Source organism: Oncorhynchus nerka, linkage group LG4 (genome assembly GCF_034236695.1).
Source record: "Oncorhynchus nerka isolate Pitt River linkage group LG4, Oner_Uvic_2.0, whole genome shotgun sequence".
Classification (NCBI taxonomy): Eukaryota; Metazoa; Chordata; class Actinopteri; order Salmoniformes; family Salmonidae; genus Oncorhynchus; species Oncorhynchus nerka.
In genome coordinates, this window is record NC_088399.1 from 16214717 (window position 1) to 16235783 (window position 21067).

At 42.8% G+C, this 21067-nt stretch overlaps 1 protein-coding gene across 1 annotated transcript in view; it reads left to right on the forward strand.

The window, feature by feature from the left end:
* The window catches only part of gpr107 (G protein-coupled receptor 107), a 32743-nt gene extending 20796 nt beyond the window's left edge, over positions 1-11947 (forward strand). The window contains exon 18 of the mRNA XM_029647695.2: positions 10608-11947. Within this exon, the coding sequence (XP_029503555.1) occupies positions 10608-10698 (91 nt within the window). The 3' untranslated portion in view covers positions 10699-11947. The remainder of the gene's footprint in view (positions 1-10607) is intronic.
* Positions 11948-21067: the final 9120 nt, after the last annotated feature.

The following is a 21067-nucleotide window of genomic DNA, read 5'->3' on the forward strand; positions in this document are numbered from 1 at the left end:
GACTTGTCTGTATACAGGTGTAGCAGTGACATACTAAATTCATGATATGTCAATCTACCAAACCAGGCAACTAAAAGCTACTTTCTAAACAATGTTTTTTATTTTTCTAGCTTGTTAGGTGTAAAGGATAGAGTGAAGTGATTCCTTGCATAGTGGAGTCATTTGAACTTTAATCCCAACACATAATGTTACTGCATTAATCTACAGGTAGCTAAAGCTAACCAACTAGCTTGGTTCAATGTTAGGTAGCTAGCTAACTAGCAAAGCAAATGGATCTGAGATGCGAATAACATTACTGCACAGATCATACACGTAACGTTAGCTAGCTAGCGAGCCAGCCAGCTAACATTGGCTAGCCAGCTAACTGTACACTTTAACTTGCAATGAAGATGACCTTCTGGCAAAATTAGAAACGTATAATATCTGAAAATGTATCTAGCCAGATTCTTACCCATATTCATGGATGAACGCTTATCCCTCTCTGTCACGGATGCCATGGTTGCCCTTAGTTTGAAGATGTAATCCAGACAGGTATTCTATACAACAATCTTCTGTTCTCTTTTCGACTCCCTCCGCATTTGCAATCAAATGCCTGGATTTTCTCCATCTCCTTAGGTATCATACTCTGCTTCCACTTGGCATTCCAATGATTTCAAAACTCGGTCCTCCAGAAAGTGGAGAGCCTTAGCAACACTTGTGCAGTTCTTCGTGATATCTTTCAAAAAATCTGCTTTTAGGCCTCCCGGGTGGCGCAGTGGTTAAGGGCGCTGTACTGCAGCGCCAGCTGTGCCACCAGAGACTCTGGGTTCGCGCCCAGGCTCTGTCGTAACCGGCCGCGACCGGGAGGTCTGTGGGCCGACGCACAATTGGCATAGCGTCGTCCGGGTTAGGGAGGGTTTGGCCGTTAGGGATATCCTTGTCTCATCGCGACTCCTGTGGCGGGCCGAGCACAGTGCACTCTAACCAAGGTTGCCAGGTGCACGGTGTTTCCTCCGACACATTGGTGCGGCTGGCTTCCGGGTTGGATGCGCGCTGTTAAGAAAAAGTGCGGCTTGGTAGGGTTGTGTATCGGAGGACGCATGAGCCCGTATGGGAGTTGTAGCGATGAGACAAGATAGTAGCTACTAACAATTGGATACCACGAAATTGGGGAGAAAAAGGGGGTAAAATTCACACACAAAAAAAAACTGCTTTAGAAGGGATTACCTGCACATACTGAGAAGCTCCTGTTACAGACAGAAGCATGCTACTTGGCAAACTCATCTCTCATGTCCAGCCCATCCATTATCTCAGCCAATCATGGCTAGTGGGAAGGTCCTATCTTTTTCTGTGGCTAAACCAACTAGGATTATATTTTAACAATTGTATTAGTATTTACAGATGGCATACACAATTGTTTTTAGTTCCCATGTTCCAGAAGACATTTCTGCCAAAAATGCATTTTGATCAAATAAAATAACTTTCAAATGTCTGAAACTGTGAAGTAGTGACTCGCGACATATGCCTAGTTTCCTGAAACGAGTCACAAATGGCTATGGCTTTTGTCTCGAATTCGTCACTACGGGTCCAGGAGTATTGTATGCTTTTTCACACTGCTGAGCCGAATCAAGTGAGTCAGTGTACTGGTCTGGCCTTGTTATGCATCTACCATAGGGGCTCTATTCATGCTGGAAAGGACAATGTGAAGAAAAAAATATCAGAGCCAGTACGGTTTGGGTTGGCATGATGGTGTCAAAATAGAACCCTCACTTACTGTAAACCAGGCACCTCGCTTTTTTCTACTTCCTCTATCCTTACTCGCCATTGTGGCCCACATGAAAAACTGTGTCAGTTTTATCGCCTCCCCCTGTTGTTCTTAAGTGTCACCCCTCCCAATATGATCTGGTCTGAGGACAGCTGTGTGACTTCTCCCTGTCAGCCTAGGTGCCACCTGTTCAACGCAGAGAGTTCTACCAAGGCCCCTGTGGCACCCAATGGGAGGAACCCAATTATAGTGGAATTGACAGCATTTTAGTAACATGAAATCTTTTAAAATCTGTTCATATACACACCCAGCCAGAATTACATTTTTATTTTTAACATTTTCTGACAAGCGAGAACATAGCTGTGCAAGGCAGTTAACCCACTGTTCCCTGGGCGCTGAAGACGTGGATGTCGATTATGGAAGTCCCCCACACCTCTCTGATTCAGAGGTTGGGTTAAATGCGGAAAACACATTTCAGTTGACTGCATTCAGTTGTACAACTGACCGTTTAAATATGGTCATTTTTTGTAAATTCGTAGAATGTTTGGGAAGGATGTAAGGCATAGTAAGGCATTTGTGAAAATTTGAAGCAATATATTGGGAAAGCGGCTGTGCGTTTTGAACAATTAATAGACACTGCAAAAAATCTGTGTTCAGGACCAGAGTCTACATAGACCGGTGCGCCATAGCCACAGAGCTACAGTAGGCCTATATGCAATGAAGCGATTTGTCACACAGGCCTGCCATCATTCACTTTTGAACTGGATTGTGTGTTTAGAGGCAGAAGCAACAGCGCGACTTTAAATCTTTAGAAAACATTCGCCAAAAGCCACAAAATATTACTTGAATGGATTCTGCAAATATGTAAATACCATGGGAGTCTTACAATTGGGAACATCACTATCCTATTTATTTATTTATTTATTTTATTTAACCTTTATTTTAATAGGCAAGTCACTTAAGAACAAATTCTTATTTACAATGATGGCCAAACCCAGACAACGCTGGGCCAATTGTGCGTTGCTCTATGGGACTTCCAATCACGGCCGGATGTAATGCAGCCTGAATTCGAATCTGGGACTCTAGTGACGCCTTTTGCACTGAGATGCAGTGCCTTAGACCGCTGCGCCACTCGGGAGCCTATTGATCAAACAACCATGAGAAGTTAGGCTAGCTGCCTATTCACATCAACAAGATCAACAACTAATGTGAGATGAGCTAAAATCAAACATTAGATAAACCCTCTCAACCTTCAACTAGTTAGCCGTCAAAATGGCACTGATGATGGGGACTAGTGGTCTGCTCGTCCTTCTGCAGCTTGCCTGCCAATGCATGCTTGTCCCAACCCATGTTTATACAACTGAATGGGAACTTCCCTGCCCGCTTATTTGATCGATGCCAAAAACATTTGATTGACAACTAAGAGAGATGCTAACTGTGGATAAGTCGTTCAAGTTCAGCATAGCAAGCTAGCTAGCAAAGCGATTGAACATTTCTTGCTCGCTAACCAAATGACACCTGCAGCATCTCTAGCTGTAGCCAATAAAAAACGACGAGGGGAAAAAGTCGGTCACTCACCCACTCCTCCTATGACATCTTCCCAGCAGCTAGCTAGCTAACGTTATGCTCCGGCTTTTTAGCTAGCCAGGGGTGTCAAAGTCAGGGTAGCCTAGTGGTTAGTGTTGGACTAGTAACCGAAAGGTTGCAAGTTCAAATCCCCGAGCTGACAAGGTACAAATCTGTCGTTCTGCCCCTGAACAGGCAGTTAACCCCACTGTTCCTAGGCTGTCATAATAATAAGATTTTTTTCTTAACTGACTTGCCTAGTTAAATAAAGGTTAAAAATTAAATTAAAGTCAATCAGCACACAGACCATTTAAAAAAAATTAAAACAACGAATTTGCGGGCCAGACATAGCCTATTTGTTTTTACAACAAAACGTTAAACTGTGACCCGAACATGGTCATTGTTTTATTTGTAAAAATATGACCCTTTTACAATGTCCACATGATGCTGTGTATATAGGATTTTAACATATTAAAACAAGAAAGAAATTATATTTGTCCAGCCTCTGCTGATATGCTTCCAAATGTGCATAATCTGCTGTGACCCTAATCGAAAAGTATTTAATAACACAAATGGAACTATAGGTCCATGTAAAACTTAAATGTGTATATTATTTTGCACAGAATGGATCACTGGTGTGGTTGAATTCAGCATTTCTGTATGGTGAACTCAAAATGTAGCTAGTTGAGTAGCCAACCTAGGCTACTGCTCAAATGTTTCTGTAATAGGCCTACATGCCTGTTGCATGGTGTTATTTGGTTAATTGTCTAGCTATAAAAACCAAGTCAACATTTTAGTAGCCTAGCTAGGACTGTGGTATGTCTGTACACGTTTCCCACTGTTGCATGCTGTAAACGGGACACACGAAAGTAGCACAATTGAAGTTGCGAGCGCATCAGGCTGTAATTTTATAAAGTAGATGACTCAACTGTTGACTGATATTTTATATTCGGTCCACGGGCCTTGTTTGTCACGTACGCTAGTCTATTAGCCACGTTATGACTGACTTGTGATCATTTCCCTTACTAGTTTGAGTGTATTGACATTCCCAACCCTAGTTACAGTCATCTGTATTTGTCCAGAATATTGAGTAACTGAAACGGTGCATCCCGGCAGCAAACAATGTACCAGGCCAGCTGTGATTTACAACATGATAACAATCTGTTTTGGACTACCAAGAAATGTATTGGTGAATTATATTACTCATGCATTGAACTGCAATCATCTATTCTGCCAACAATACCTTACTGTACGTCATGGAATTTTGATCCAAATAGAATCTATTTTTAAAACCTCTTATGAAGTTGGTTTTGAAGCATAAACCGTGAATTTGATGTTTTTGACTAATATTATGATTGTCTGTTTTCATATCTGCAAAGTAGTTAAAACGCTGTCAGTTCCACTTTAAAAGGAACATGTCTATTTGGTGCTCCAACCTACATACAGTACACCAGCAGACCTGCTTCCATTCACCTTGTCTACCGTTTTCTTATTTTAGACGCTTTTATCATTTTTTTTTTACTCAATCTGTTTTTAGAGTGTCAGTATGTCGACGTCCCTGAGATACTTAATCAATGTCCTCTCGCCCTCCTCCCGAGCTTTCATCCTCCCCTCCCTCTCCATTTCTCTCTCTTCGTCTCTCCATCCAGGTCACAATGGAGCCTGCCGCACTCATCCTCCTCCCTTGTTCCACCTCTCTCCAGGCTCTTCTACCTGTTTTCTCTCCTTTTTTTGTTCTTTATATCCAAAGTGTACCATGTGTCCTTGGTCCCTGTTCTCTCTCTACCTCCCTCTGTGTAGACTGTTTTATCTCACCCAAGGGGGCCAAATAGGATTTTGGAAACACTTCCCAGAACCAGCTGTATTTATGAATTATATATACTGAACAAAAATATAAACGGAACATGCAGCAATTTCAAAGATTTTACTGAGTTAGTTCATATAAGGAAATCAGTCAATTGAAATACATTAATTAGTATCTAATCTATGGATTTCACTTGACTGGCCATACAGATATGCATTTGTTGGTCACAGATACTTTAAATAAATAAAGTAGGTGCATGGATCAGAAAACTAGTCGGTATCTGGTGTGACCACCATTTGCCTCATGCAGCCTGACACATCTCCTTCGCATGGAGTTGATCAAGCTGTTGATTGTGTCCTGTGGAATGTTGTCCCACTCCTCAATGGCTGTGCAAAGTATCTGGATATTGTCAGGAACTGGAACATGCTGTCGATCCAGAGAATCCCAAATATGCTCAATGGTTGACATGTCTGGTGAGTATGCAGGCCATGGAGTAACTGGGACATTTTCAGGAATTGTGTACAGATCCATGCATTATCATGCTAAAACATGAGGTGATGGCGGTGGATGAATGGCACTACAATGGGCCTCAGGATCTCATCACGGTATCTCTGTTCATTCAAATTGTCATCGATAAAATGCAATTGTGTTCGTTGTCCATATGTGAAGAAGCCGGATGTGGTTACACCTGGTTTGTGGTGAGGCAGGTTGGACGTACTGACATATTCTCTAAAACAACGTTTGAGGCAGCTTATGGTAGCGAAATGAACATTCATTTCTCTGGCAATAGCTCCGGTGGACATTCCTGCAGTCACCATGCCAATTGCACGCTTCCTCAACTTGAGACTTGTGTTGTGTGGAAAAACTACACATTTTAGAGTGGCCTTTTTTTGTCCACAGCACAGGGTGCACCTGTGTAAAGATCATGCTGGTTAATCAGCTTCTTGGTTTATCTTTGCAAAGGAGAAATGCACAGAAATGCCTGCACACACAACTGTAGCTCTCCTAGGAAGAAATTTGATCATTCTTCATTTAGAGCCTGAATAATCTTGGTAAACCCAGAACAAAAATTGTATGTAATTTGGTCAGATCAATTATTTAATCAAGTTAAAAAATATATTAAGCACCTCCCTTAAACGGAAACTCTGCAAGTGTATGGACCCAATGTTCTTTCCAAAATTCGAAAGATCAAATCAAATCAAATCAAATTTGAAAATTCGAAAGATGTGAGCACCTGCGAAATTGTGATTTGTCCAAATGATTCACAACAAAAAGATCTGCGTACTAGACCAAAGTTCCTCGTTAGTTGTCATATCTCAGTCTGTTGACAGTCGCTGCTATCATTTATGTTAGGTTCATCTGTCCACGAGAGATTAGGGCCTGAATGCCAGGAGTTGGCTGGGTGGAATAATGAGCCTATAGCACACCTAGCAAGACTGCTACAGCAATGGAGCGCGACAAAGGTTCAACTATTTGGGGCAAGGAGCAGGAGTGCCAGGTGCAGCTGGTTAACTGGGTCTAGGCTGCGCCGTCCTCCCCCTCCCTCTCTTGTCCGGCTTCTAGAGTCCTGCTCTCCTCTCGCCGGCCTGGATGCCCAGAATTGGGTCGCTCGCCTGGGGAGCTGGCACCAGACCCACAGACCAGGAGCTGAAGGGGGAGTGGACATGCACACAAGCGTACAGTAATGACTTTAAACTCAGGGCCGTATAATACAAACATACAGACTCACCTGTGTACATGTACACAAAAAAACAAATCCAATGCCTGTTGTCATGCATGCTAAACTGTGTTCAAATACATACTGTAGCATACACACACAAACACAGACTCGGGCTCCACATTTTCTACACACTTCTTTCCCCCTGTTTATTCCTGACGGGCGGGGCTTCAGTGGATGTTCTGAAAAGGAGTATGGTATATAGTTGACTCAGCTGCCGGGTTTACGAAGATGTCTTCTCTTCCAAGCTGTTATTGAACATAATGAGGTGGTGGTGGTTGCTTTTGAAATGTCTTTCTTGGCCTTGCTTTGATTATTCCAGCCACAACTCTTAACTCGCATTCAATACATCATTCAATACATCTAGTCAGTCCCAGTACACATGTTTACTGAGGCAAGTCAAGAAAATATGGCTTATGCGTTCTCAAGAGGACTTTAAATGTATATATTTTTCATTAAATGAAATGGAGGCCTGTATTCCCTACCCTACAACTGTTATGTTATATGCATGACCTAGTCTGTAACTGTTTTTTTTCGAGTGGCTCATCGAAGTGCATTAAACTAAGATAGGAGAAACAACCAAACTATGTGATCAGAGTAAAATATACAATATGTTGCCATGGGTTATGCCCAACTGTGGGATCTCATGTGGTGTCCCTCAAGGCTCTATTTTAAGACCCATTCTATAAATAATCTACATGCTCTCTCTTGTCTCTTGCCCTCCTGTTGTGTTTGTTTCATGTTAATGAATTCTGTGTTCCTGGTCCAAAATGACCGCCCCATTATAGCTGATTCTAAATCCATAATAATACATATATTATCACCTAATGTTAGATCTTTTTGTCAACTTAAGTTGTTATGGACATTACACGTTTTAACTTCTATTTGCTATTTATAGCCTGTAGGCCTCATTGACCTGAGTTCATACAACTCGTTTTTGAGTTTAAAAAAAGCACAATGTATGGATTATTTTGACTATAACAAATACTCAGATGAAACATATTGTGCTATTTATTACATACTACATTGTATCAAAGTTTAACAAGGACTCTCCTCACCAGTGTCATGATCAAAGATATGAATGATCAAGAGCTTCACATACAGTGTATCGTTTGGTCATTATGCTACCACAGAATGAATTGTGAGCAAGGCCTAAAAAATGCTTTATATACCAGAGCTGCGAGAAAAGTTGGATATATTATAGAAACAATGTTGCAATTGTGAGAATGCCAACAGGTGTGGTTCCCGTGGGGGGAAAGATTCTATTGAGGAAAGGTTCCTGTGGTGGTTGCCATGGAAGCCAAGAAGGGGAGTGAGGTGTGTGTGCGCTCAAACACATGCATGTGGGGGTCTGGGAGAGCTAGTGTGTCCATCTGATGATTGGGCATGTGCCTGAACTCAATTTTATACACTAATTGTAGTATCACCCATTCACTTGTAATGACTGGTCATTTTTGACCGGGAACACCACAGCTGTAAAAAAGTTAAATAAAACACCAGAAATGTAATGAAAATCATCAAAATGTATTTATGTTCAGATGTCCTGTGTGGACCTTATGACAATCAGATTAACTACATTTTTCAGAGAGAACTTGTAAATCGGTCCAATTCGACCAGAACACAGCAAGTGGGTTAAAAATAATGGTGTTCACTTCTGTTAGACTGACGACACACAGATCTACATCAAAAGAGACCTGGACACCCTCGTGTACATAAAGAATCCCACACTGGAGGACTATACGCAATCTGTATTTATACTATACCATTTAAATACATACACTAAGTGTTAGGGACATTTTCAAAGTGGGACCACACACATTCTGAATTAAACATGGGCTGTATGTTTGTGGAGCAGCCCGAGGAGGCTTTCAAAGAAAGTGGAACATTCTGAATATTTCTAAAATTCCTTCGGGTTCTTTAGATGGTACTCTCATTTTGTGTGCTTGAGGTATTTGGTCAAACTCTACCTAGAGGTAAGCCTTGATTTGGATGCCTAGATTATGAATATTTTTTTTTACACACACGTATATTTCACCTTTTTATTTAACCAGGTAGGCCAGTTGAGAAAAAGTTCTCATTTACAACTGCGACCTGGCCAAGATGAAGCAAAGCAGTGCGACAAAAACAACAGAGTTACACGTGGAGTAAACAAATGTACAGTCAATAACACAATATAAAAATCTGTATACAGTGTGTGCTAAGGAGGTAAGGCAATAAATAGGCCAATAGTGGCGAAGTAATTACAATTTAGCGATTTACACTGGAGTGATTATATGTGCAGATGAGGATGTGCAAGTAGAAATACTGGTGTGCAAAAGAGCAGAAAAACAAATATGGGGATGAGGTAGGTAGTTGGTTGGATGGGCTATTTACAGATGGGCTGTGTACAGGTGCAATGATCGGTAAGCTGCTCTGACAGCTGATGCTTAAAGTTCATGATGGAGATATGTATCCAACTTCAGTGATTTTTGCAATTAGTTCCAGTCATTGGCTGCAGAGAACTGGAAGGAAAGGTTGCCAAATTAGGTGTTTGGGGATGACCAGTGAAATATACCTGCTGGAGCGAGTGCTACGGGTGGGTGTTGCTATGGTGACCAGTGAGCTGAGATAAGGTGGAACCTATAGATGACCTGGAGCCAGTGAGTTTGGTGACGAATATGTAGCGAGGACCAGCCAACGAGAGCATACAGGTCGCAGTGGTGGGTAGTATATGGGGCTTTGGTGACAAAACGGATGGCACTGTGATAGATTGCATCCAATTTGCTGAGTAGAGTGTTGGAGGCTATTTTGTAAAGGATGTCGCCGAAGTCAAGGATAAGTTGGATGGTCAGTTTTACGAGGGTATGTTTGGGAGCATGAGTGAAGGCTTTGTTGCGAAATAGGAAGCTAATTCTAGATTTAACTTTGGATTGGAGATGCTTAATGTGAATCTGGAAGGAGAGTTTACAGTCTAGCCAGACAACTAGGTATTTATAGTTGTCCACATCAGTCCGAACCGTCCAGAGTAGAGATGCTAGTCGGGCAGGCAGGTGCGGGCAGCGATCGTTTGAAGAGCATGCATTTAGTTTTACTAGCATTTTAAGAGCAGTTGGAGGCCACGAAATGAGTGTTGTATGGGGTTGAAGCTCATTTGGAGGTTTATTAACACAGTGTCCAAAGAAGGGCCAGATGTATACAGAATGGTGTCGTCTGCGTAGAGGTGGATCAAAGAATCACCCGCAGCAAGAGCGACATTTATTATATATAGAGAAAAGAGTCGGCCCGAGAATTGAACCCTGTGGCACCCCCATAGACTGCCAGCGGTCCAGACAACAGGCCCTCCGATTTGACTCACTGAACTCTATTTGAGAAGTAGTTAGTGAACCTGACGAGGCAGTCATTAAAGAAACAAAGTCTGTTGAGTCTGCCAATAAGAATACGCTGATTGATTATCTTATTAAATTAACTTATTAAATGTCAACTGTCTGCAACATGCAGCTGTTTCTTATGCTGGTTGGGTGGCTAGGGATGGCTAATAAACCTGGTTATTTGGGTAATTTAATGGTCTGCGGCCAGTTTATCATAGTACTTAATCCAAATCCAATGGTCCTGAGCTGTCCGGGTGAGGGCTATCCAAAGGGACAACCCAAATTAAGTTAGACCAATGTTTCAAGATGCTTGTTCCATCTGTACTGAATGTTGGGATGTGGTGGAGGTTTTCAGGGTTGACATTTTTTATTTCTAAAAAAAAATACTTGTGGGATTAAATCCTATGCCTTTTTCTGCTACCGCTTCAGAATAATGACCTCAACGGCGATGGGGGATGGAGTGAAGAAAGTGAAGAGGAGTGCAAATGGACCGACGGAAGAGCGGGAGAGCATGGCCTGATGGGAGATGTAGTACCCGAGCTCAGCCAAATACAGCATCTCTGGACTATGTGGTCACAAGTGTGGCGACGGACACTCATTGCCCAGACATGAATTCTTAACCCACTTCACTTGAGTGTGGGTAGCAGCCCAATATTAACTGGGGAACCCCCAACTATGGTTTAACAATGGTGGTTCCAACTGTATCTATGTGTATGTTAATGTATATCAATGAAATGACCCTCTGAATCAGAATTATCCTTTGATGTTAGAGTGAAGGAAATGTGGGGACTCCAAGTAACTAAGTCCACAATTCCTTGTCTGTTTTAATTGATACACTGAGGCTGCTGTGCTTGGTAATTATTTCTCTTTGTTATTATTTATTTTCTAATGTACATGCAGCATGATATCTCCTGTGACTCGCCATCTGCCACACACACTCACAACCAGATACATTCTGATGAGACAATGTCAAAAGCCAGTGGTAAAAACACTATATTTATTTATCCCTTCTTGCAAACCATAAAGTGGGAAAACTTAACTTATAGTTTTAATGAAATACAGCATCTCACAAACTGATGGATCACTTTTTAAAATATATTTTGTAAGTTATTTGTGTTGTGCATCAGATTATTGCTGTTTTCCCTATTCTTCCTTAATTTGTGGTGCTTCATCTGCAGTGGAGTGGTACTGTGACTTATGTTTGTGAGATGCTTACAGATGCCCATTTGGGTCAAGGTTCCCTGCCTCGTGTGAGTCTAGCTTGTGGGTTGCAATTTGTTTTGTCAGCAAGTCATTTTCAGGGAAAAATCCATTGGCCCGTCAAGTTTTATTTTTGGTAGCAATGAAACTTGTCTAACTGCTTGAGAAACTGAGGCGCCATATAGAATATCTAATATCTTGATGTACTTTTACTTCTCCATATACCAACCATATGGTCAGAGGTGACTGATAAATGTATTTAAAGTCAGTATGGCCAAAGCGGAAGACCACATCTTCAGTGGCGGAGAGGGGTATACTGACCGATGATGCCATTATTTGTTGATCAAGATGTTGCTATGTCTATATTTTGTTTATATAACAGTAATGCAAAACACATTGGCCTCCAGACCAGAAAGCAATGGGAGATAGATAATTATGTTTGCTGATGTTTGATGTTGCACATAAGCTGTGTTTGTTTAAAGACTCCATATATCGATAAATTACAAAAGGAGATGAACAACCATGTAAATACTTTATCCTCTGTTCATAAAGGCTTTTTTGATCCTCAATTGACGTCTTTTGTTTTTAAAGCATTCTTATTAATTGTCCCTAAATGCATCACATTTTCAGAGCTCAATTAGAATTTTGATGGGGACATGTTTAAAAGGGGGTCTGGAAGAGAGGCATGTAGTAACAAAAGCCCTCGCCCACCCTTTCTTGTTTGTTCTGGAACAGGCTTTTTTGATTTCTGTGGCGTTTGAGGGCGACAGATGGATGCTTTCAATAATACATTGACAGGCTTGAGATGTGTGGGAGGTTGGTTAGTCTGGCAGCACAATTCGGAGGGACTGCTCTCTCGCCATGTACAGGAGGCTACTGAGCGGAGAACGGCTCATACTAATGTCCGGGACGGCGCAAATGAAAGGGCATCAAACACCTGGAAACCATGTGTTTGATGTATTTGATTCCATTCCACAAACTCTGCTCCAGCCATTACCACAAGAACATTATCTCAAGGTTCCACCAACCTCCTGTGTTTTGTGCCACTGAAAGCAGTTTTACAGATTTGTTAGAACTAAAAAAAAAATATACACAAAATGTATACATTGATAAAATGACAGATAACGGACCTATATACCAACCAAAAACACTTTTTGTCAAAGTAGATAACAAGAGAAAAGTCTAGTGGACATTGCTAGTCGTCTAGCCTTGTAAACATCTGCCAAAATGATTTAATTACCTTTTTTTCTCAATTTGTAAAAAGCATCTTTGCCAAAATGATTTAATTACGATTATGCTTGAGCATGCTTTTTTTGAGAGAAACTCAATTTGCTTTTCCATTAACATTTACATTTAAATAAAGCATCTTTGTTTAACATGAACTGCCAGATGACAAAGAGGTGGGGTTTCGGTGTCTCACTCCGCTGTCGATTTGTTCCACCATTGGGGGCAGCTAGGACTGGAAGTTCAGCTAGGACTGGAAGTTCAGCTAGGACTGGAAGTTCAGCTAGGACTGGAAGTTCAGCTTGGAAGTTCAGCTAGGACTGGAAGTTCAGCTAGGACTGGAAGTTCAGCTAGGACTGGAAGTTCAGCTAGGACTGGAAGTTCATTTTTGTAGCAGGTTAGGATAATTAGTTTAAGGTTAAGAAAAGAGTTAGGGTTTGCGTAAATGTTCCCCTAACCTGCTATGAAAGGTCACTTCCGGTTGTAGCTGTATAGAAGTGAGGGGAGACTATAAGGACACAGATTACGTTGGGCGTCAGACGTGTCCTTATGGCCTTTTCCATAGAAGAGCCATGGTGCATGCTTTTAGGGAGTCCCATTGAAGGGGTCGAAGGATCCACGTGATGTCAGACTAGGGGACACACTCACTTCAAGCCACTTTGATATAAAGTGATTTTGAGAGCATTTTCCTGAACTTAATTTAAGTCTCCTAACCTGCTATGTTAATTATCTTAGCCTGCTGTGTACATTTCTCCTAACCTGATACGAAAAAGTCACTTCGGTATCGGTGTTTCATGTCAGACTAGATGAGCCGGAGAGCAGTTCAGCCAGTTGGCGACTTGGCAGAAGTGGACAGAGAGGGACAAGAGTCAGCACAGACAGGACAGGTGGCACTGACTTCGTGCAGAAGCGATGAATGAATAGGCCTACCCACATTATCTGCTTCAAAGGCGAAGACTGTCCAAAGCCTAAAAAGTTCCTCTTTTTTTATTCATGAAGAGGTGAGCCTGATGATGTGAACAGCAAGTGAGGTAAACATTTGACAACAACAAAAACATGTTTTTGAAAATGACACTGTTTGGCGGGGTCCATAGGCTAGGCCTACAGAATAGAGCGCAGTCTAGCACCAAGATCATTTTTAAATAATAATGTTTACATTTCTTTCTTATATTATGTCTATAATGTGGTGTGGGGGCTGTGTTTTGGCAAAGTGGGTGGGGTTATATCCTTCCTGTTTGGCCCTGTCCGGGGGTATCATCGGATGGGTCCACAGTGTCTCCTGACCCCTCCTGTCTCAGCCTCCAGTATTTATGCTGCAGTAGTTTATGTGTCGGGGGGCTAGGGTCAGTTTGTTATATCTGGAGTACTTCTCCTGTCTTGTCCTGTGTGAATTTAAGTATGCTCTCTCTAATTCTCTCTTTCTTTCTCTCTCTCGGAGGACCTGAGCCGTAGGACCATGCCTCAGGACTACCTGGCATGATGACTCCTTGCTGTCCCCAGTCCACCTGGCCGTGCTGCTGCTCCAGTTTCAACTGTTCTGCCTATGGAATCCTGACCTGTTCACCGGACGTGCTACCTGTCCCAGACCTATTATTTGACCATGCTGGTCATTTATGAACATTTGAACATCTTGGCCATGTTCTGTTATAATCTCCACCCGGCACAGCCAGAAGAGGACTGGCCACCCCTCATAGCCTGGTTCCTCTCTAGGTTTCTTCCTAGGTTTTGGCCTTTCTAGGGAGTTTTTCCTAGCCAACGTGCTTCAACACCTGCATTGCTTGCTGTTTGGGGTTTTAGGCTGGGTTTCTGTACAGCACTTTGAGATATCAGCTATGTATGAAGGGCTATATAAATACATTTGATTTGATTTGGATTTGAATGGATTGGAACTTCAATATTGCTCCAAGCTTGCTATGCAGTCAAATATACTAGTTTTGACCACCTTGACCAACATGCAGACTACATTCTCTTGTAGGTCTATTTTGGTTCAATTACATTTTTGTTACATAATTGCATTCATATTTAGTATAGAGCCCTTGAAGACGCCCTCTGATGAAAATCATGAGAAGTCTATTTAATCTCTTGAAATAACTGAATTAAAATGCATTCCCAAACATACTCAAGACTTTCCTCTTGTATTAGGCTATTTACCCATTAAACAGGCAAAAATATGCCATCATATAATATGCATTTTGTTTTTACATCAACCCAACATTTAATGCCCTCCCCCCACCTCACTCCCCCCACAAACTCTATTTCAAGATGAGCATGTCTATTCTCGGATTACCCTACTTTGCTCATCTCTCTTTCTGTTCAAAGTGTGTGTACCCATCTTCTTAAGGCACACTAATTGTGTGGTAGGCTGCTTAACCAGCTCAGACCACAGCAAAGTAGTGTCAATTGTCAGCTGTGCCTCTTTCCTGGCCAGGCTGGATTAAAGGGTAAGTAGCATAAACATAACCACATGTAACATATGGATTTGCATTAGTATACACATCAAAAGTCCCAATACAATGTTACACCTCACATTTCTATTTTTGGAGTTACTTAAAACCGATCATAATTCCGAAGAATGTGTGATGTAATAGGGAGGACCCGGCAAGCCAGCCTGTTCCCTATAATGCTATAATGTAAACTCCAGCAAAATTGACTCAAATCAAATCTTATTTGTCACATACACATGGTTAGCAGATGTTAATGCGGGTGTAGCGAAATGCTTGTGCTTCTAGTTCCGACAATGCAGACTCCAAATTAACCCAAATTGTTTGCACTCATGACTACTGGTTTCAATAACATTTTCAGCCAATTTATAAGCAAATACTTTATGAATTTGTTACAAATTGACTTGCAAGGTTGCTAGCCAACTAGCCTGCTAAAGTTAGGCCTACTAAACTGCTAATGTTAACCCTACCAGCCTGCTAACGTTACATCAGAATGAGTTAGCCAGTCAGCCCGGCTACGGTCGGCATGCTAGAATCCAACTACTGGAGACCAGTTAGAACATAACTAACACAACACAACTCAGGGAAAATCCAATAGCTATAGCAAATTAAATACAAAATAGATAGATTTCAGATGTCAGTCAACTCTAGCACTTAGCCAAGATGGAAAAAGTGACAAAAGTCCCGTAGCCTACTTCACAGAGAACATGCCGAAAAGTTGACAAAACAAAAAGGAGAACCTACGAGGTACGTTACACAATTAGAGCAAGCAGGTATGAATGTTATTTTATTTGTTTTGAGCCCACGGCAAGAACGTACCAAAGGGTTCCCACTAGATAATACAGCCACAAAGTCGGTGAAGAGCATGAGGTGTGGCTAATGTTAGCCTGCTTGAGCTAGCTACAGAGCTAGCATACAAACTCAATAGCACAGAGTAGATCCTCCATATGACGTTGAGAAATATTGCAATGTGGGTAGTTCGGAAGATATCCGGGAAATAAGTTAATAAATATGTAAAAATAAACATAACTATGTTTGTAGTGTTAGGGCAAAAACCAAATCGTGCACCCCTTGCGATCCCGAGGACCGAGTTTGGGAAACGCTGATCTAAGACATTGGTTGCTCCCGTGGGAGACCCGGGTCCATATTCCACGTGTTACACATGCAAGCCAGGTCCCTTGGAGAGGGCGATTAGTAGATTTGAGGCTTCTCCACGGGCAAGTGGTTCAATGGCAAAGATGGACTGTCCCTCTCGTCATGTCGCGTGGTGAGGACTATGTTCCTGCCATGAAACATGCAAAGCTTCATCAGTTCAGTTGCGAGCCGTAAAGCCTCTCCCCAATGATAATAACCGGTTGGCTTTGACAGGCAGCTGTTTTTCAGATGTATCATGGTCTATCGCTGGAATCTGCCAGTGTAAACAGAAATTCAATCTGGCAACAAAAAAACCTATGATTTTTTGCAGCGAATCCATACAACATAAGCACTAAGCATTTTGTGACATCTGCTGATGTCAAAAGGGCTTTATAAATAAATTTTAACAACATATGACATTATATGATACATAGGCCTATGCCAAATGTAAAATGCCCATATGCCCATTCCTAAAAAATCTGAGCTCGACTAGTAGCATGATACACAATGATCCCCATAAGGTGTCACTGTAGCTTTAAGTCTCTTTCATAACCCCTTTAAATCATTGTTCTATCAGTGACCTACTTACAAAGGTGGAACATTTTTCAAATACAGTGAGCTTCAAAGGTATTGGGACAGGGACACATTTTTGGTTGTCTTGGCTCTGTACTCCAGCACTTTGGATTTGATATGATACAATCACTATGAGGTTAAAGTGCAGACTGTCAGCTTTAATTTGAAGGTATTTCATCCATATCGGGTGAATCGTTTAGTAACGACTGCACTTTTTGTACACAGTCCCTCCATTTTAGGGGACCAAAAGTATTGAGACAAATTCACTTATGTGTATTAAAGTAGTCAAAAGTTTAGTATTTGGTCCCATATTCCTAGCATGCAATGATAATATTAAGTGTATGTTTCTACAAACTTGTTGGATGCATTTCTATGTTTGTCTCTGTAACTTTCTCACGCATCATTATTTCTCACTGTCCCAATACTTTTGGAGCTCCCTGTAGTCTACCGTGTATTTTTTAAATTTATTTTAATTTCACCTTTATTTAACCAGGTAGGCTAGTTGAGAACAAGTTCTCATTTGCAACTGCGACCTGGCCAAGATAAAGCATAGCAGTGTGAACAGACAACACAGAGTTACACATGGAGTAAACAATTAACAAGTCAATAACACAGTAGAAAAAAAGGGGGAGTTTATATACAATGTGTGCAAAAGGCATGAGGAGGTAGGCGAATAATTACAATTTTGCAGATTAACACTGGAGTGATAAATGATCAGATGGTCATGTACAGGTAGAGATATTGGTGTGCAAAAGAGCAGAAAAGTAAATAAATAAAAACAGTATGGGGATGAGGTAGGTGAAAATGGGTGGGCTATTTACCAATAGACTATGTACAGCTGCAGCGATCGGTTAGCTGCTCAGATAGCTGATGTTTGAAGTTGGTGAGGGAGATAAAAGTCTCCAACTTCAGCGATTTTTGCAATTCGTTCCAGTCACAGGCAGCAGAGTACTGGAACGAAAGGCAGCCAAATGAGGTGTTGGCTTTAGGGATGATCAGTGAGATACACCTGCTGGAGCGCGTGCTACGGATGGGTGTTGCCATCGTGACCAGTGAACTGAGATAAGGCGGAGCTTTACCTAGCATGGACTTGTAGATGACCTGGAGCCAGTGGGTCTGGCGACGAATATGTAGCGAGGGCCAGCCGACTAGAGCATACAAGTCGCAGTGGTGGGTGGTGTAAGGTGCTTTAGTGACAAAACGGATGGCACTGTGATAGACTGCATCCAGTTTGCTGAGTAGAGTGTTGGAAGCCATTTTGTAGATGACATCGCCGAAGTCGAGGATCGGTAGGATAGTCAGTTTTACTAGGGTAAGCTTGGCGGCGTGAGTGAAGGAGGCTTTGTTGCGGAATAGAAAGCCGACTCTTGATTTGATTTTCGATTGGAGATGCTTGATATGAGTCTGGAAGGAGAGTTTGCAGTCTAGCCAGACACCTAGGTACTTATAGATGTCCACATATTCAAGGTCGGAACCATCCAGGGTGGTGATGCTAGTCGGGCATGCGGGTGCAGGCAGCGATCGGTTGAAAAGCATGCATTTGGTTTTACTAGCGTTTAAGAGAAGTTGGAGGCCACGGAAGGAGTGTTGTATGGCATTGAAGCTCGTTTGGAGGTTAGATAGCACAGTGTCCAATGACGGGCCGAAAGTATATAGAATGGTGTCGTCTGCGTAGAGGTGGATCAGGGAATCGCCCGCAGCAAGAGCAACATCATTGATATATACAGAGAAAAGAGTCGGCCCGAGAATTGAACCCTGTGGCACCCCCATAGAGACTGCCAGAGGACCGGACAGCATGCCCTCTGATTTGACACACTGAACTCTGTCTGCAAAGTAATTGGTGAACCAGGCAAGGCAGTCATCCGAAAAACCGAGGCTACTGAGTCTGCTGATAAGAATATGGTGATTGACAGAGTCGAAAACCTTGGCAAGGTCGATGAAGACGGCTGCACAGTACTGTCTTTTATCGATGGCGGTTATGATATCGTTTAGTACCTTGAGTGTGGCTGAGGTGCACCCGTGACCGGCTCGGAAACCAGATTGCACAGCGGAGAAGGTACGGTGGGATTCGAGATGGTCAGTGACCTGTTTGTTGACTTGGCTTTCGAGGACCTTAGATAGGCAGGGCAGGATGGATATAGGTCTGTAACAGTTTGGGTCCAGGGTGTCTCCCCTTTGAAGAGGGGGATGAATGCGGCAGCTTTCAATCCTTGGGGATCTCAGACGATATGAAAGAGAGGTTGAACAGGCTGGTAATAGGGGTTGCGACAATGGCGGCGGATAGTTTCAGAAATAGAGGGTCCAGATTGTCAAGCCCAGCTGATTTGCACGGGTCCAGGTTTTGCAGCTCTTTCAGAACATCTGCTATCTGGATTTGGGTAAAGGAGAACCTGGAGAGGCTTGGGCGAGGAGCTGCGGGGGGCTGTTGGCCGAGGTTGGAGTAGCCAGGCGGAAGGCATGGCCAGCCGTTGAGAAATGCTTATTGAAGTTTTCGATAATCATGGATTTATCGGTGGTGACCGTGTTACCTAGCCTCAGTGCAGTGGGCAGCTGGGAGGAGGTGCTCTTGTTCTCCATGGACTTCACGGTGTCCCAGAACTTTTTGGAGTTGGAGCTACAGGATGCAAACTTCTGCCTGAAGAAGCTGGCCTTAGCTTTCCTGACTGACTGCGTGTATTGGTTCCTGACTTCCCTGAACAGTTGCATATCACGGGGACTATTCGATGCTATTGCAGTCCGCCACAGGATGTTTTTGTGCTGGTCGAGGGCAGTCAGGTCTGGAGTGAACCAAGGGCTGTATCTGTTCTTAGTTCTGCATTTTTGAACGGAGCATGCTTATCTAAAATGGTGAGGAAGTTACTTTTAAAGAATGACCAGGCATCCTCAACTGACGGGATGAGGTCAATGTCCTTCCAGGATACCCGGGCCAGGTCGATTAGAAAGGCCTGCTCACAGAAGTGTTTTAGGGAGCGTTTGACAGTGATGAGGGGTGGTCGTTTGACTGCGGCTCCGTAACGGATACAGGCAATGAGGCAGTGATCGCTGAGATCCTGGTTGAAGACAGCGGAGGTGTATTTGGAGGGCCAGTTGGTCAGGATGACGTCTATGAGGGTGCCCTTGTTTACAGAGTTAGGGTTGTACCTGGTGGGTTCCTTGATGATTTGTGTGAGATTGAGGGCATCTAGCTTAGATTGTAGGACTGCCGGGGTGTTAAGCATATCCCAGTTTAGGTCACCTAACAGAACAAACTCTGAAGCTAGATGGGAGGCGATCAATTCGCAAATGGTGTCCAGGGCACAGCTGGGAGCTGAGGGGGGTCGGTAGCAGGCGGCAACAGTGAGAGACTTATTTCTGGAGAGAGTCATTTTCAAAATTAGTAGTTCGAACTGTTTGGGTATGGACCTGGAAAGTATGACATTACTTTGCAGGCTATCTCTGCAGTAGACTGCAACTCCTCCCCCTTTGGCAGTTCTATCTTGACGGAAGATGTTATAGTTGGGTATGGAAATCTCTGAATTTTTGGTGGCCTTCCTGAGCCAGGATTCAGACACGACAAGGACATCAGGGTTAGCAGAGTGTGCTAAAGCAGTGAGTAAAACAAACTTAGGGAGGAGGCTTCTGATGTTGACATGCATGAAACCAAGGCTTTTTCGATCACAGAAGTCAACAAATGAGGGTGCCTGGGGACATGTAGGGCCTGGGTTTGCCTCCACATCACCCGCGGAACAGAGAAGGAGTAGTATGAGGGTGCGGCTAAAGGCTATCAAAACTGGTCGCCTAGAGCGTTGGGGACAGAGAATTAGAGGAGCAGGTTTCTGGGCATGGTAGAATATATTCAGGACATAATGCGCAGACAGGGGTATGGTGGGGTGCGGGTACAGCGGAGGTAAGCCCAGGCACTGGGTGATGATGAGAGAGGCTGTATCTCTGGACATGCTGGTTGTAATGGGTGAGGTCACCGCATGTGTGGGAGGTGGGACAAAGGAGGTATCAGGGGTATGAGGAGTGGAACTAGGGGCTCCATTGTGAACTAAAACAATGATAACTAATCTGAACAACAGTATACAAGGCATATTGACATTTGAGAGAGACATACAGCGAGGCATACAGTAATCACAGGTGTTGAATTGGGAAAGCTTGCTAAAACAGTAGGTGAGACAACAACAGCTAATCAGCTAGCACAACAACAGCAGGTAAAATGGCGTTGACTAGGCAACGGGGCCGACAGATAAAAACAAACAAGCAGAATGGAGTACCGTGATTAATGGACAGTCCAGCGTGCATCAGCTATGTAGCCAAGAGATCAGTGTCCAGGGG